Here is a 15,474-nt window from a genome sequence, read left to right as displayed (position 1 = left end):
AACTCTGTATGGTGGTATTATATGGGCTCTGTATGGTGGTATTATGTGAACTCTGTATGGTGATATTATATGGGCTCTGTATGGCGGTATTATGTTGGCTCTGTATGGTGGTATTATGTGAGCTCTGTATGGTGATATTATGTGGCTCTGTATGGTGATATTAAGTGGGCTCAGTATGGTGGTATTATGTGGTCTCTGTATGGCAGTATTATGTGAGTTCTGTATAATGCTATTATGTGGGCTCTGTGTGGCGGTATTATGTGGGTTCTGTATGGCGGTATTATGTGGGCTATGTATGGTGGTATTATGTGGGCTCTGCGTGGCGGTGTTATGTGAGTTCTGAATAACACTATTATGTGGGCTCTGTATGGCGGTATTATGTGAGTTCTGTATAACACTATTATGTGGGCTCTGCATGGCGATATTATGTGGACTATGTATGGCGGTATTATGTGGGCTATGTATGGTGGTATTATGTGGGCTCTGCGTGGCGGTGCTATGTGAGTTCTGTATAACACTATTATGTGGGCTCTGTATGGTGGTATTATGTGGGCTCTGTGTGGCGGTGCTATGTGAGTTCTGTATAACACTATTATGTGGGCTCTGCATGGCAGTATTATGTGGGCTCTGTATGGCGGTATTATGTGGGCTATGTATGGCGGTATTATGTGGGCTCTGCGTGGCGGTGTTATGTGAGTTCTGTATAACACTATTATGTGGGCTCTGTATGGTGGTATTATGTGGGCTCTGCGTGGCGGTGCTATGTGAGTTCTGTATAACACTATTATGTGGGCTCTGCATGGCGGTATTATGTGGGCTATGTATGGCGGTATTATGTGAGTTCTGTATAGTGCTATTATGTGGGCTCTGTGTGGCGGTATTATGTGGGCTCTGTGTGGCAGTATTATGTGGGCTCTGTATGGCGGTATTATGTGGGCTATGTATGGTGGTATTATGTGGGCTCTGCGTGGCGGTGCTATGTGATTTCTGTATAACACTATTATGTGGGCTCTGTATGGTTGTATTATTGGATCCAGCACTGTAATACCTGCGTACAAGCATGGAGACAGATGTCCGCTGTCACTATCTGCAGGCTGGTGGTTACTGCACCTTATTACACATCAGTTCTCCATTATACCCCCCCATAGTCACGTTGCAGACTTTATTATTTGGCTCACAGTACAACCTATTTACGAACTGAAAGTAACTTTCTGGAAACCCCCTGCAGGACACATATCTATATCAAGGGCAAAAATTATTTATATCTCTACTCTGGTAAGCAGGTTCTGCAAAAATACGCAGATGTAGCAGAGCTGAGTTTGTAATTTAACCCATTAAGGGTGAATTACTTGTGCATTTTAATGACTCTGGAATAAGATAATGTAGTAGGTTGATGTGCAGTCCTATGTTAAAACACAAATTGGAGCAAAAAATTTTGCCGATTTTTGGACCCTGGGGTTGGACCCCCATCGATGACGCATTGAAGGATAATCTAGGAATGTGTTTTCCCGGAAAACCCCTTTAAATTTCTGATTCCCCATCACATCTACTGGAAGACACTTTCACAGATCTATCCCCCTCCTCAAATCAAAGCCCTACGGCAATCAGCTCATCAGGTCCGATTGCGGGGAAAGGGGTCGGTGTCGCACATTTCACCTGCAGAGCGGCCCATGAATAGGCGACCATGTAATACACACAGTCCTCCAGAGATAGAGCTGCTCCTTCCTACGGTTCTCCGCCGTACTAGGATTCCCATGAAAAAAAAATTGAAAAACTGATTTCTGTAATATCGGGTGTCCCCGGGACATTAGGAGTCATTGGGCCTGGATCCGGGACTGTGGCGTGTTATACGATACGTATGTACGCAGCGCTCGCTTCCCTGCATCTATTATCTGAGTGGTGAGAAGATGAAAGTGAAAGAAGAGTTTTGAGTTTGCAGACCAGAGGGAAATGAGAAGAAGCTGAGAGAAAACAAGGAGAGAACGAAGGGTTAATACCGAACACAACAGGGACCACCGGTGACAGGAACGCTACAAGAGGGTCACAGCAATTCAGACGCTGCGCCCCATTACCCGAAATGCTGCCAACGGTCGCCAGATATGAGACCCCACAAGGAGGGTTCAACTTTGAGAACTGTCTCAGGTAAGGTCCAGGACCCGGATCACTATCTGCCGCCACCTGAGATGTTTTTGGGGTACAGTCATTACTGTAGCGGTGCCCGGCAGCTTCTATGGGACCCCTTGAGGATGTGGTGCCATCCACCTGCTTCATTGGCAACGTGGACCTTCATGGGGCTTCTCTTCACCACCAGGTATTCAATGTGGGTCTCACCTCCTACAAACTCTCCATTCCCAGGATGGTGGTGTGACGTTACACTATACAAGGGGCGCTATTTGGGCTCTCGGGGCACCATTTGGTTGGGTGAAGGACGCCACGAGGACACTTGTTTTTGGCGGTATACAGCGGATTCATTGGTGCGACGTAACGTTTCGCCCTGTGCTCCTATGTTGTCTGGTCTATGGTTAATGACGGGGGGTAATTTAAAGGGGGGCAGGGGTGTCACGTAATTAACCCATTAACTACCGTTTGGCTGTGATAATATGATAATATGGCTGCTGTTGTGGTAAACCGTACCTATAAGCAGTTTCACTTTGTCGGCAAGGACAAGATGTCCGCCACCACTACACGATGCTGCTATATCCAATATGGCGGTGTTCACACGCTAAAGTAAAAACGGCTGTAAAATACGGAGCCGTTTTCAAGGAAAAAACAGCCTCTGATATTCAGCCGTTTTTAAAGCATCAAACCTTTTTTTAATGCGTTTTTTGGAGCCGTTTTTGGAACTGTTTTTGGAACTGTTTTTCTATTGACACAGTAAAAAACGGCTCCAAAAACGACTCAAGAAGTGACATGTACTTATTTTTATGGGGTGTATTTTTCCGCGACATTTTTTCAAATGGCCGCGTACAAAAGCGCCCCGTCTGAACGAAACACAATTTTTCCCATTGAAATTAATGGGCAGATGTTTGGAGGCGTTCAGATTCCGTTTTTTCAGGTGTTTTTGCCCCCCAAAAAATGCCTGAAAACACTGTGTGTGAACATAGCCTAATCCAGCGACCGTGGAACTGCTTAGACCTCTAGTACCAGACGGTCAGATTCATTGCTGCTAATGTGTGGGCAATTCCTCCTTTTCAGGGTGATGGGGTGTAATCGTGCGGGACTGACTTGTGAAAAACATTATTATAGCCAAAAACGGAAATGTATTTTAGGCTCCTTTTTAGTTATATCTGGTTCTGGGAAAGTTGTGTTGACACTCTTTCCTGAATGGGAATTCTGATTAGTTACGTAGTGATATATCACCATATTGTAGAAAACCCAGACAAGTTTGCCATTCAGGACTCTGGAAAAGCTGGGTGGGAACGGTAATACAGACCATATAGGTTGTCACCCAGCTTTCCCATAAACAGATATATGTAAAAAAAAAATAATGCAAGGAAACAACTCAAGGACTTGTATTTACAGAGGATTTTTAATCATATCAGTTTCTTGGAAAGCTGGGTTATTTCTGGGACGTTTGGATAGTATTACAGCCGGTTGACACCCAGCTTTCCTGAATAGAAAACATAACTAATTCTGCACTACAACCCTTTCAATCATATCGCTGTATAACGGTGAAGAATTGCCATTCAGGAGTCTGAGAAAGCTGAGTTACAATCCCAGTGGGAGTGGTAATGTAGACCATAATGGTTCTCACACAACTTTCTCAAAAATAGATAAAATATTCCTACACATAAACTCACCAGTAAATAGAAGACTAAATATAAGTCGTCCTTTTTCAGGGAAAGCTGAGTGACAACCGACTTGGTTGCCATAACTTCTTTAGTAGGGGTTCATGCCCAGCTTTCCTTGAATCCGGAATGCCAAATTTGCCTACTTATGCAGCAGTAGGCCTGGTACCTTATTACTGCTTGTGTAGGCAGATTTGCCATTCAGGAATCTGGGAAAGCTGTGTGACAATCCCTGTGAGTAGGCTAGGGCTCGTTTTAGTCCCACGACTATTGCAGTAAAATCAAGAGTTAACGTGACCATTGTGCAACCGGAATGTTCCCACACGAGGAATTTTACGGCAACCGTTAGGCCCAATTCACAGTGAGTTTTTTTTACGCTGATGTTGATGCTGATTTTAATGATTCTAACACTGGTCCATTGCAGCAGCAAAGACAAAATCCCCAGTGCCAGTCCTGCCTGAAGCAGTGAGGGTGTCAGACAATATGGGTAATTGTGGAGAGAGAAAGTTCAGTTTTTGGCGCAGTTTCGCTTGTTGGCCAAGTATTTGCATATCCTGTTCAATTCTACCAAGTCAAATAATGAGTGCCCGGCAAATAAAATAAATGTGCCCTGGTAGCAGCACAACGCAATTTACTAAACAGTCATGGGTGTGGCCATATAACGCGGGGGTGGGGTTACATATACACACATGGTGGTTTACGCCATTGTCTACGCCATGGGTGTGAGTACCGGGATAGCAGACATATCAGATGTTATGGGGCCCAATTACTAAGGGGCGTATTTCTACTTCTACGTAAGGTGCAGATAAGTGTAAAGCTGAATGCGGCGTGGTCTCTTCTCCGGGGTATTACTATTTGCATTATACCAGAATGTTACATCATTATATATTTTTTTCCTATACTGAGAGGACACATGTACATATCTCTATGCTATGATTATGGTGAGCATTATTCCTGTAGAGTGACATCACTGTGTGCATTATCCCTGTAGAGTGACATCATTGTGCGCATATTCCCAATATTATGACATCACTGTGCACATTATCCCTGAACTGTGACATCACTGTGCACATTATCCCTGTACTGTGACATCACTGTGCACATTATCCCCGAACTGTGACGTCACTATGCTCATATTCCCAAAATTATGACATCACTGCGTGCATTATCCCAGTACTGGCCTATAAGACTCCCTACGCCAATTTTCTCAGAATGTAATATAAATGGAGAAAACAAGATGGAATAACTAGTTCCTGCCCGGGTTAAGCCTTTCTCCAGTGTTTAGGCCTCAGAAACAAATTGAAGACTTGTATATAATAAACCTGTATATAATCTGTATATAATATCCCTGTATATAATCTGTATATAATATCCCTGTATATAATCTGTATATAATATCCTCGTGTATATAATCTGTGTATAATATCCCTGTATATAATATCCCTCTATATAATCTGTATGCAATATACTTGTATAGAATCTGTATACAATATCCCTGTATATAATATACCTGTATATAATCTGTATATAATATCCCTGTATATAATATCCCTGTATATAATCTGTATATAATATCCCTGTATATAATCTGTATATAATATCCCTGTATATAATCTGTATATAATATCCCTGTATATAATCTGTATATAATATCCCTGTATATAATCTGTATATAATATCCCTGTATATAATCTGTATATAATATCCCTGTATATAATCTGTATATAATATCCCTGTATATAATCTGTATATAATATCCCTGTATATAATCTGTATATAATATCCCTGTATATAATCTGTATATAATATCCCTGTATATAATCTGTATATAATATCCCTGTATATAATCTGTATATAATCTCATATATTCCTCAGGATTTTTACAGACCTTGTGCTGCATACATAACATCCTTCCTCCTGCTCCTTCCCCTCTATGTAAGGGCAGATTCACACGACTCAGTGCAAATTCGGACGTGAAAAACGGCTGGATTTTACATCCGAGTTGCATCCATGCTGGTCCCGTTTTCACGGATCTCCCATAGACTTGAGTCCATTGAGGGATCTGAGAAACGGAGGAAAATAGGACGTGTCCTATGTTTTCACGGACCCTTCGCACGGATGTATACTACCGTCGTGTGAATATGCCCTAATAGTCACAATCCCTCTGGCAGTTCTGCCATTCTATTCATGAATCAGGAGGCTCAGGATGAACAATATTATTCAGCGCATCAGTACATGGAACTATGGGAGCTTTCTATGGGGAGTCATTCAGGCGGCCACTTACACGTGTGTCTTCTGTATGTTCACAGAAATAGCTCCATAGAGGCGAAGGCGTCCAGTCTTGGTCTACAACCCCCGAAAGCTCGTAAGACCGGGACCACCATAGCTGGGGTGGTATATAAGGTAGGATGGAGGAAGGGGTTGTCGGTTGCTGAGGGTTACCTGGTAGCACTGACTGACCCGTGGTTGAATATTTAGGACGGAGTTATCCTAGGAGCGGACAGAAGAGCCACCGACGACATGGTTGTGGCGGATAAAAACTGCGCCAAGATCCACTTCATCTCAGACAACATATAGTAAGTGATGAGTCAGCGTTCACACACGTCCTGTCTGCGGTTTTTCGGTGTGTTTTGTGATGCGTTTTTTGAATATCTGCACATTTTGGGGTTTGTTTAATATATACTGCCCTAAAAATAAGCGCCGTATTTATCGCAGGCAAAAACACTTAAGACAGCCAGCAAGCGGTTTTTTTTTTTGCCATCATTTTAAAGCCTCCCATTGACTTTAATGGAAAAAGTTGGAGTGTTATGCGTTGCGCTAAAAAAGTCATCATGTTAATTCTGGGCTCATTTTCTGAGAACCGACATGACGCTTTTTTTTACGTGACGTGTAATTTTATTACCTCGCCATAAAAACAAGAGTAATTATTCAATAACAGTGCGTATAAGAAGCTTGAAAGCGCATATTGGAACGTAAAACGTATCGAAATGCGCGTTAAAAAAGCCCTGTGAACATGGCCTTATACCCGCGCCACTGCTTATATGTTACGTCATACTTCACCCTTTATTTTATTTGCACCCAGTTGCTGTGGAGCTGGAGTTGCTGCCGATGCCGAATATGTGACCCAACTTTTGTCCTCCAACCTGGCTATCCATGCTATGTCCACGGGAAGACCGCCACGTGTGTGCACTGCAACCCGGATGCTGAAACAGCTGCTGTTCCGGTGAGTACGGGGTGCGACTATGACAGAGATGGAGATTACAGATGGGAGTAAGGCAGGGATGCTTGCAGTTAGGTGACCGGGTGACTAGAAGACTCAGTTTTATAGCCTCCAATATGGCTGACGATGGTTGCAACTTCCTGTTCGAGGCTACAATAGGAAGAGCAGCTCTGGAATACAATCTGCTGCCCTAACGTGAAAGACTGTGCGGATTACGAGATCATTCTATATGTATACAGTGTCAGACACAACCCTACAGTCTTATCTTTTCTCCTCTCAGATATCAAGGTCACGTAGGAGCTTCGATCATCATTGGTGGATTTGATATACGTGGCCCCCATCTTACCAGTGTCCACCCGCATGGATCCACTGACATTAATCTCTACACGGCTCTAGGTGAGATGATCCCTCCATCACATCTTAATGGAAATCCGCCCCAAAGGTCCTTAGCAGCTGCCTTTAGTGTCTTCCTAAGCGTGGGAACATAGTTGTCGTACCTCACCTGCTCTGTCTACAAAAACAGAAATCTGTCCGGAGTCCAGCAATGTCTGTAAAGCTCTGCTGGACCCGTGTGCAGAGTTCTGCTGGACCTTCATAGCCTGTCCTGGTGTAGACATGGAGCAAAAAGGAAGTCTGACAACCCTGTTCCCACGCTCGAACTGCAAATCAGCCAAATAGGCAGCTGGTCACCCACAAGCGAGGGGAAACTGACTGCAGCCACCAGCACCCCAGGTAGGTAAAACTTACAGGGTATTTCCATTTATTACAGTTATTCTATCTATTCCCCATTCTGTATCCCAGAAATCTGTACATATATTGGGCCCATCTATAAAAAATGGCGGTTTTAGTGGTAGAGCTGGAACAAAAATGGCATACACCCATGCGCCAAACTTATATGTTGCCTGGCTGCCAATCTTTGAATATTTTTCTCACGACCCACAGTTTTCAGTTTAAGGTGTGGCCTAATTTTACGCCGAAATGCGCCAAATTTATAATACCAATATACTTTACTGCTCCAAATAACAGGTTGGACTAAACGTAAACAGTAAAAGAGAAAACATGGCACAGATCCGAGTTCAAATATGTCTGCATGCTGTCAGTGAATAGAAACAACTAATCTTTACATCTAGAGGGTTCATGCACACAGCCGTACTAATACAAAGCCGTAACAGGGCTGCAATAGAAATGAGTGAGGCTTCTACTTTTCTGTCAGAATCTGTACAAATCTATAAAAAAAATGGTGGCATGTTCCGTCGGACTCCACATGTACAGAGGTATAAGTACACATTGCTTGTAGGGGAGAATGTCACCGTACATATGGCGCCCGACTGAGCCTGTACAGCTCTATACTAAGGAGACAAACCAACCGATACCGGCACAAGACCTGTTAAGGCTTATTCCCACGGTTCGGTCAAATTGCGGTTATTAAAATCCAGCGTTATTTGCTAAATCGCAGCAGAACCGAGGCATTTTGCTCAATTTTAACGCACCGCGTAAATAAGCCCATATAGTGTATCAGACCTGTCTCACGTAACGAGCCATGCACCTGTGTGGGTCAGACATTTAGAATACGGATGCATTTAAATCGCAGCTTATTACCACAATGTCGCTGTAATTCACACGGCGCAGTCAGATCATGGTTATTGCAGTGAAATCACTGCGAAATACCACGATTTGACTGTGATTTTGCAAAAAAAAACTCAACATTTTGCAGGAGTAGGGACAATGACCCATAGGAATATATCCTAAGAGGACTGGTTTGCAGCCTCTGGATATAAACAAGAATGTTTCTATTCCCTGACAGCAAGCAGACATCTTGAAAATGGTGAGGAATGGAAACACAAACACTAATACTGCTATATTACAATGCTCCTTTCTACAAAGAACACGTTTTAAGCAGGAAAAGTAACAATTAAGAGAAATTGTGACGTATATTTTGGCCCACGGCAACCAATCAGATTGCATCAGAGGCCCTTTTTTTTTTTTTTTAAATTAAAGCTGCGGCCTAGTTGGTTGCTATGGGCAACTGCTTCACTTTTGTTTTGCACCTGTGCTGATACATCGCCCCCTACTGTTTCTAGGATCTGGTGCGAGTGCAGCCATCGCGGTCTTAGAAGATGGCTTCAAACCCGACATGGAGGTGAGAGCGCAATAACTTCATGTAGGCAGCCATATATTCCTCATAAGACGTGAAGTACAGTGAAAGTGAAGCCCCTCTAAGTATTTTATAGGGGAAATGTATTGTAAGCTTGTCCCTAATATATATCCAGAACTCAAATCACCGCCAACATCGTCCGCAGGATCCAGGCCGTGAATGGAGGGAAGTGAAAACTGCTGTGATGGCCGGTCACACTTTATGGCAGCCCCTATGCTCTCTCCATTCACAGAATACAGGCGGCCATAAATGGGGGCATCAATGTGAAATGTAATATCCCTGCAGCTGCGGACCCCTATCATAAAAAAGCCGCCCTCTTCTATCAAGATGTTATCGTTCTTTCCTGTAATTTCTTAGTGACAACTAATATGGCCACCAGGAACTGCCGCCCAGCTTTCCCAGGCTCCTGAATGGCAACATTGCCTCATTATCCGTCCTGCCACTGTATATAACGGGGTGATTTGGCCGTCACCACACAATAGTGGCTGCTGGTGGTCATCTGCGTCACTTTCATACCTGCCAAATAATGAGCTAAATTCATTTTTAGTAGATCATTATTGCGCAAAGGAGGGGGTTTGCCTGAAATGTTGATCAAGTGGCCTTATAGGTCGATTCACACAATGCAGTCAAATTGTGGTTTATTGCTTTGTGGCAGTAAACTGCGATATGACGCACTGTGTGAATAGACTCATATACTGGGATGGGAGGGCTCCAGTGGTTTCACTATTCAGACAGTAAAATTTAATTTGACTCCCCCCTTTTCTCAGCTGGAGGACGCTAAGCAACTAGTCACGGACTCCATAACGGCGGGCATCATCTGTGACCTTGGCTCCGGCAGTGGCGTGGATCTTTGTGTCATTACACGTGGAGGGGCACAGGTATTAAGGGGTTACACCCAAACGGAGGCCAAGGGAAAAAGGTAAGATAATATAAGAGGCCATATACATATACAGGGTACCCCCATATCAATGCTACCTCGCTGACAATGTAATGTGTATGGCGGCAGTGTCCCCTGAAGTCTCTTGTGGGGGAGAACAAGGATCGGCCATAATGGAGGGTTTATGTTTTATTCGCTGTATAATGACAAGTTCTGCAACTTTCTAATATACCATCAGCTCTAACTCCTCACCCATTTCAAGATATCTGCTTGCTTGCAGTGAATGGAAATATAAAATGTTTACATCCAGAAAATAAAAACCTGTTCTGACCTAACTCTGCTAGGGTCTATTCACATGGTGCAGTCAAATCGCGGTTTATATCTGTGATTACCATAACAATTTCATGGCAATAAACCACAACTTGATCACACCGTCTGACTGTGACAAGCAACGCATATTTTCAGCTTGACCTAATGGGTTGCAACTATGCATGCTCCATTCACTGATAGCAAGCAGAGATCTTGGAAATGATGAGAATTGAAGTACAAAGCACATTAGAAAGCTGCAGAATTTACATAAAACCCTGCGGTACGTATAGAATCAGCCCCTACGGCTGCTATGGTGCCCATGGGTCGGGGGGCTGAGGTTGGCTTTACCCTTATGATTGGTGTGGTGTCAGCTCCCAGTGGGGGGGTCTTCTGCTGGACCTTCAGGGCCAACCGTAGGATCTTCTGGTGGGCCAGTACGACCCTGGGTGTGAATAAATCCTGAGCCATAATGTGAACACGTCCTGCCCCGTCCCCTGCCCGCTGCGGGCACTCCTTTAGATGGTACCAATGTCGCACGGTCTACGTATAATCCTTCTCCCTACTCTCATCCTAGGTTCGCTTCTTACCGTTACCTGCGGGGCACCACCGCCGTCCTGAGAGAAACCATAACTCGCTGCGATCTGGTAGAAGAAACCGTTCAGCTAATGGACACGGAATAACCAGATCTGAGAGGAGGAGAGGGGAGGGGGGACGACGTGCCAATATGATCCGCTTCATTATTACTAATAGTCGTGGGTTCAACCGGTACTCGACAAAACCTGATTCTGCCGCCAAATCGCTGGACTGTTCTCTTCTATCCATACGCCTATAATCAATATATTACATAATCTTCTTCTCTGCGGGGCCCGGCCTCATATATGGGATTCGGATTCCCATCATTCACACAAGGATTTAATATGTGGGAACTTTCATGTAATAAAAAATAAAACTACAACAACCATGTCATGTGATGTCTGTATGAAAATAAAAACGAGTCAGGTTACGCGGCGCACGTGATGTAAATACACTGAAATTCCCTTAATCCGGCTTCCGATCATCCAGAAAATCTGATAATTCAGCACTTGTTTCCAGAACAGTCGTGTATATCGCCTCAGGGACGCAGCGATGTTACATGTCTCTGTAGTGCACAACGTGTGGAAAATTCCTTTAATCTGGCATCAATGGGACTTTATAGGTGCCGGATTATCAGACGACACACAAAGGTATATGAAACTGACTTGGAAGCAGAGCCATAACTTGAAGCTCCCAATGTAAGTCTGTATCATGGACCCCCAATTATCATGTCCATGTATAGTACTGGAGTCCTCTAATGTGGCATGTCGGCCCCCCACTCCTCAGGGCCCAGCTTTACCCCTCCCCCCCATTCTTTCAGAACATTTCCTTAGAGGAATTTCTTCATTGGATCCACATTATACAGATTTGTGCTGGAAACAAGAGCCAGATCATCAGACTTTCTGGATTATCAGATGCCGGATTAAATTACATTGTATTTTCGTGAGTGAAAAGTCGACTAGTGAACACTATGTGCAATACATCTTCTCACACTGAGCCCAGATCTCTGCCATATTCTAAAAGACACTTAAAGCGTCTCTGTCACCAGATTATAAGTGGCCTATATTGTACATGATGTGATCGGCGCTGTAATGTAGATTACAGCAGTGTTTTTTTATTTAGAAAAACGATCATTTTTGACGGAGTTATGACCTATATTCGCTTTATGCTAATGAGTTTCTCAATGGACAACTGGGCGTGTTTTACTATATGGCCAAGTGGGCATTGTGGAGAGAAGTGTATGACGCTGACCAATCAGTGACCAATCAGCGTCATACACTTCTCTCCATTCATTTACACAGCATATAGTGATCTTATTACATCACTATGTGCAGCCACATAAACACACATTAACGTTACTCAAGTGTCTTGAGAGTGAATATACATTACCTCCAGCCAGGACGTGATGTCTATTCACAATCCCGACACTTCAGTAACGTTTGTGTGGGATTTACAGCACAGCAAGCGTGATCTCACGAGATCACACTGTAAATCACACACAAACGTTACTGAGGTGTCAGGATTGTGAATAGACATCACGTCCTGGCTGGAGGTGATGTCTATTCACTCTCAGGACACTGCAGTAACGTTAATGTGTGTGTGTGTGTGTGTGTGTGTATGTGGCTGCACATATTGATATCGCTATGTGCTGTGTAAATGAATGGAGAGAAGTGTATGACGCTGATTGGTCACTGATTGGTCAGCGTCATACACTCCTCTGTACAACGCCCACTTGGCCATATAGTAAAACACGTCCAGTTGTCCATTGAGAAACTCATTAGCATAAAGCTAATATAGGTCATAACGCCCTTTTATACAGTATAGCAGTCACTGATCCCCTTAAAGGGGCAGTCCACTATTAGAAAATAAATCTTATCCCTTGTATAGTCATTTCTCCATACAGTGGCGTAACTCTAGGGGTTGCAGCGGTCGGAGTTTCCCGTGGCCGCCCGCATCACGTCAATAAAATGTTACTATAGTACCTGGGGCCTATGTAATAAACTACACGGGCCCCTGTTACTATAGTGACTGACAACATACTTATCTTCCTCGTTCCGAGCGCATGGGAGATCCTGACATCTCTTCACCTCATGGCGTCGCATTGCTGTGCGCAACATCCCGACTCTGGATGGAGTCAGGACCTCCGCTGCGGCCAGAGCTGAAGTGGAGGGTAAGTATACTATTACTGTCTGCTGGGGCCCGGGTTGTCCAGTCCCTAAAAATTTATGCCCTCTCCTCAGGATAGGCTATCAATAGCTGATGGGTCAGGGTCCGCCTGCCGGGACCCCCGCCAATCAGCAGTTTTGAAGGGGGTTCAGCGCTCTCATTGCGGTGTGACAGCGTTTCACAAGTGACCGGAATGAAGGGGAAGCAGCGCTCTCACTATCGATGCACCCCCTCCAATACAGCTGATTGGCAGGGGTCCCGGCAGGCGGACCCCATCTGTAGTGATGGCCGGCACCGGGGCAGCCGCAGACTGGTATTATTAGGCTGGGAAAGTACAAAACCAGTGGCCCTTCCCACCCTGGTAATGCTCGGCTGCTGCTCTGTTGTGTCTGGCTGGTTATAAAAATGGGGGGGACCCCACATCAATCTAAAAAAATAAAATAAATAATATTTGGAAAAACCGATGTGGGGTTCCCCCATTTTTCATAACTGTCCCCCCCCCCCCCAGCTACGCCCCTGCCCAATATTCCAAAACATCTTCTCCATTTAATTCAAGGACAACTCAAGTCACTGATAGGACGGGCAGGACCTCCTGCCACCTTCAGCACCCCGGTGCTAACGCCAGCGAGCAGCAGCTTTAGGTTGTCTAAATTGTTCTGTAAAATAAAGTTTATTGAATTAAGAAAAAATGGCCAGCAGCTATAGGTTCCGCCCCGTTTCCTAAGTAACAGCGGAGAGCGGTCTGGACGTGGTCGGCTGTTTAGATTCAAAGTGAGGAGAAAACGTGAAACCGAGCGGCCGCGGACAGCGACACCTGCAGGACCGGCGTGAGATATTACCAGAGGACAGGCGGTTTTCTCGTGTGCTGTGTGCTCCGCTGACAGGACGCGCTCTTTCCGGTAATGACGGTCAGCTGCTATGTGGTACTATAACGCCCAGCATGTCTCTCTAGTCGCAAGTTATTTATTTAGCAGTCTCTTTGCTATATCTGGGAAAGCTGGGTGATGACCAATGTGGCCGCCATCGTCCCCCAGCTTTCCCATGGCCGACTATTAGCGGGTGCATCAGTCGCCACTAGGGGGCGCTCACTGCATACATGTGCGTACAGCTCCATTAACGTCAGTTAGCACAATATAAATACATTTGCAGTAGCTCCCCCTAGTGGCGACTGCCGGTAGCATTCCACTGAAGTGTAGTAACCAGGACATGAGTCTAAAATGTTCTTTAGGGGGGATTCACACGAGCGTGTATTCGGTCCGTGCGGGCCGTGTGGTTTTCACGCGGCACGCATGGACCAATACAAGTCTATGGGGCAGTACAGACAGTCCGTGTTTTTTGCGCAGCGTTTGTCTGCTGCGCAAAAAGCGCGACAGGTTCAATAACTCTGCGTATTTCGCGCATCACGCACCCATTGAAGTCAATGGGTGCGTGAAAATCACGCGCACCACACGGAATCACTTCCGTGGGACGAGCGTGATTCGCGCAACAGCAGTGAAAAGGATGAATGAAAACCGAAAAGCACCACGTGCTTTTCTGTTTCCGAACATCCAAACGGAGTGTCTTTGCGATGAGCGAAGCCGGACAAGTGTACCGAACTTCACCGGGTTCGGCCAAACTCGTTTTGGCCGAACCCGGCAAAAAAATTATAGGTACGCGACGTCAGGAGATAGTCACTGTCCATGGTGCTGAAAGAGTTAAACTGTTTCAGCACCATGGACAGTGATTACCGATCCCAATATACATGAACCTGTAAAAAAAAACGAAGTTCTGACTTACCGATAACTCCCGACTTCTTCCTCCAGTCTGACCTCCCGGGATGACAATTAAGTCCAAGTGACAGCTCCAGCCAATCACAGGCCAAGCACAGGCTGCAGCGGTCACATGGACTGGCGCGTCATCCAGGGAGGTGGGGCCCGATGTCAAGAGAGGCGCGTCACCAAGGACGCGTCACCAAGGAAACGGCCGGGAAGTTCTCGGTAAGTACGAACTTTTTCTTTTTTTTCTACAGGTTTTGCGATATTGTGATCGGTAGTCACTGTCGAGGGTGCTGAAAGAGTTACTGCCGATCAGTTAGCTCTTTCAGCATCTTGGACAGTGACTGACGTAGACTAGACTCATCTCTATGATGGCGGCTGCGCGAAAGTCACGCAGCCGCGCATCATACACGGATGACACACGCAGCTGTCAAATGGTTTTTGCGCGTGCAAAACACCGCGTTGTTTGCGCGCGCAAAAACGCAACGCTCGTGTGAATCTGCCCTTACACTGGGCGATTATCAGGCAGACATGGGTTCATAGAACTCTCGTTGCCAATAATTGGCCAGTATAAACAGGGCAGCGATCAGCAGTTGGACGAGCAAACGCCCAATCATCTGCTGATCGTATTG

The 15,474-nt window shown here is 45.1% G+C and overlaps 2 protein-coding genes across 2 annotated transcripts in view; both read left to right on the top strand.

The window, feature by feature from the left end:
- The first annotated feature begins 1,827 nt into the window (after positions 1–1,827).
- Positions 1,828–11,304, top strand: LOC142659905 (proteasome subunit beta type-7-like). Its single transcript, XM_075836467.1, has 8 exons — positions 1,828–2,142; positions 6,098–6,191; positions 6,267–6,364; positions 6,871–7,011; positions 7,289–7,404; positions 9,090–9,148; positions 9,931–10,082; positions 10,924–11,304. Exons 1-8 carry the CDS (start codon positions 2,078–2,080, stop codon positions 11,027–11,029), a joined length of 831 nt encoding a protein of 276 aa, XP_075692582.1. The 5' UTR covers positions 1,828–2,077; the 3' UTR covers positions 11,030–11,304.
- Positions 11,305–12,984: 1,680 nt separating this feature from the next.
- CYP21A2 (cytochrome P450 family 21 subfamily A member 2) overlaps positions 12,985–15,474 on the top strand; it is a 41,407-nt gene continuing 38,917 nt past the window's right edge. Inside the window, exons 1-2 of the mRNA XM_075836705.1 lie at positions 12,985–13,096; positions 13,868–13,987. Coding sequence (XP_075692820.1) covers positions 12,985–13,096; positions 13,868–13,987 — 232 coding nt within the window. The remainder of the gene's footprint in view (positions 13,097–13,867; positions 13,988–15,474) is intronic.

Source organism: Rhinoderma darwinii, chromosome 8, assembly GCF_050947455.1.
Source record: "Rhinoderma darwinii isolate aRhiDar2 chromosome 8, aRhiDar2.hap1, whole genome shotgun sequence".
NCBI lineage: Eukaryota > Metazoa > Chordata > Amphibia > Anura > Rhinodermatidae > Rhinoderma > Rhinoderma darwinii.
Note: the sequence above shows the minus strand (reverse complement) of the source record. Positions and strands in the feature narration are given on the sequence as shown.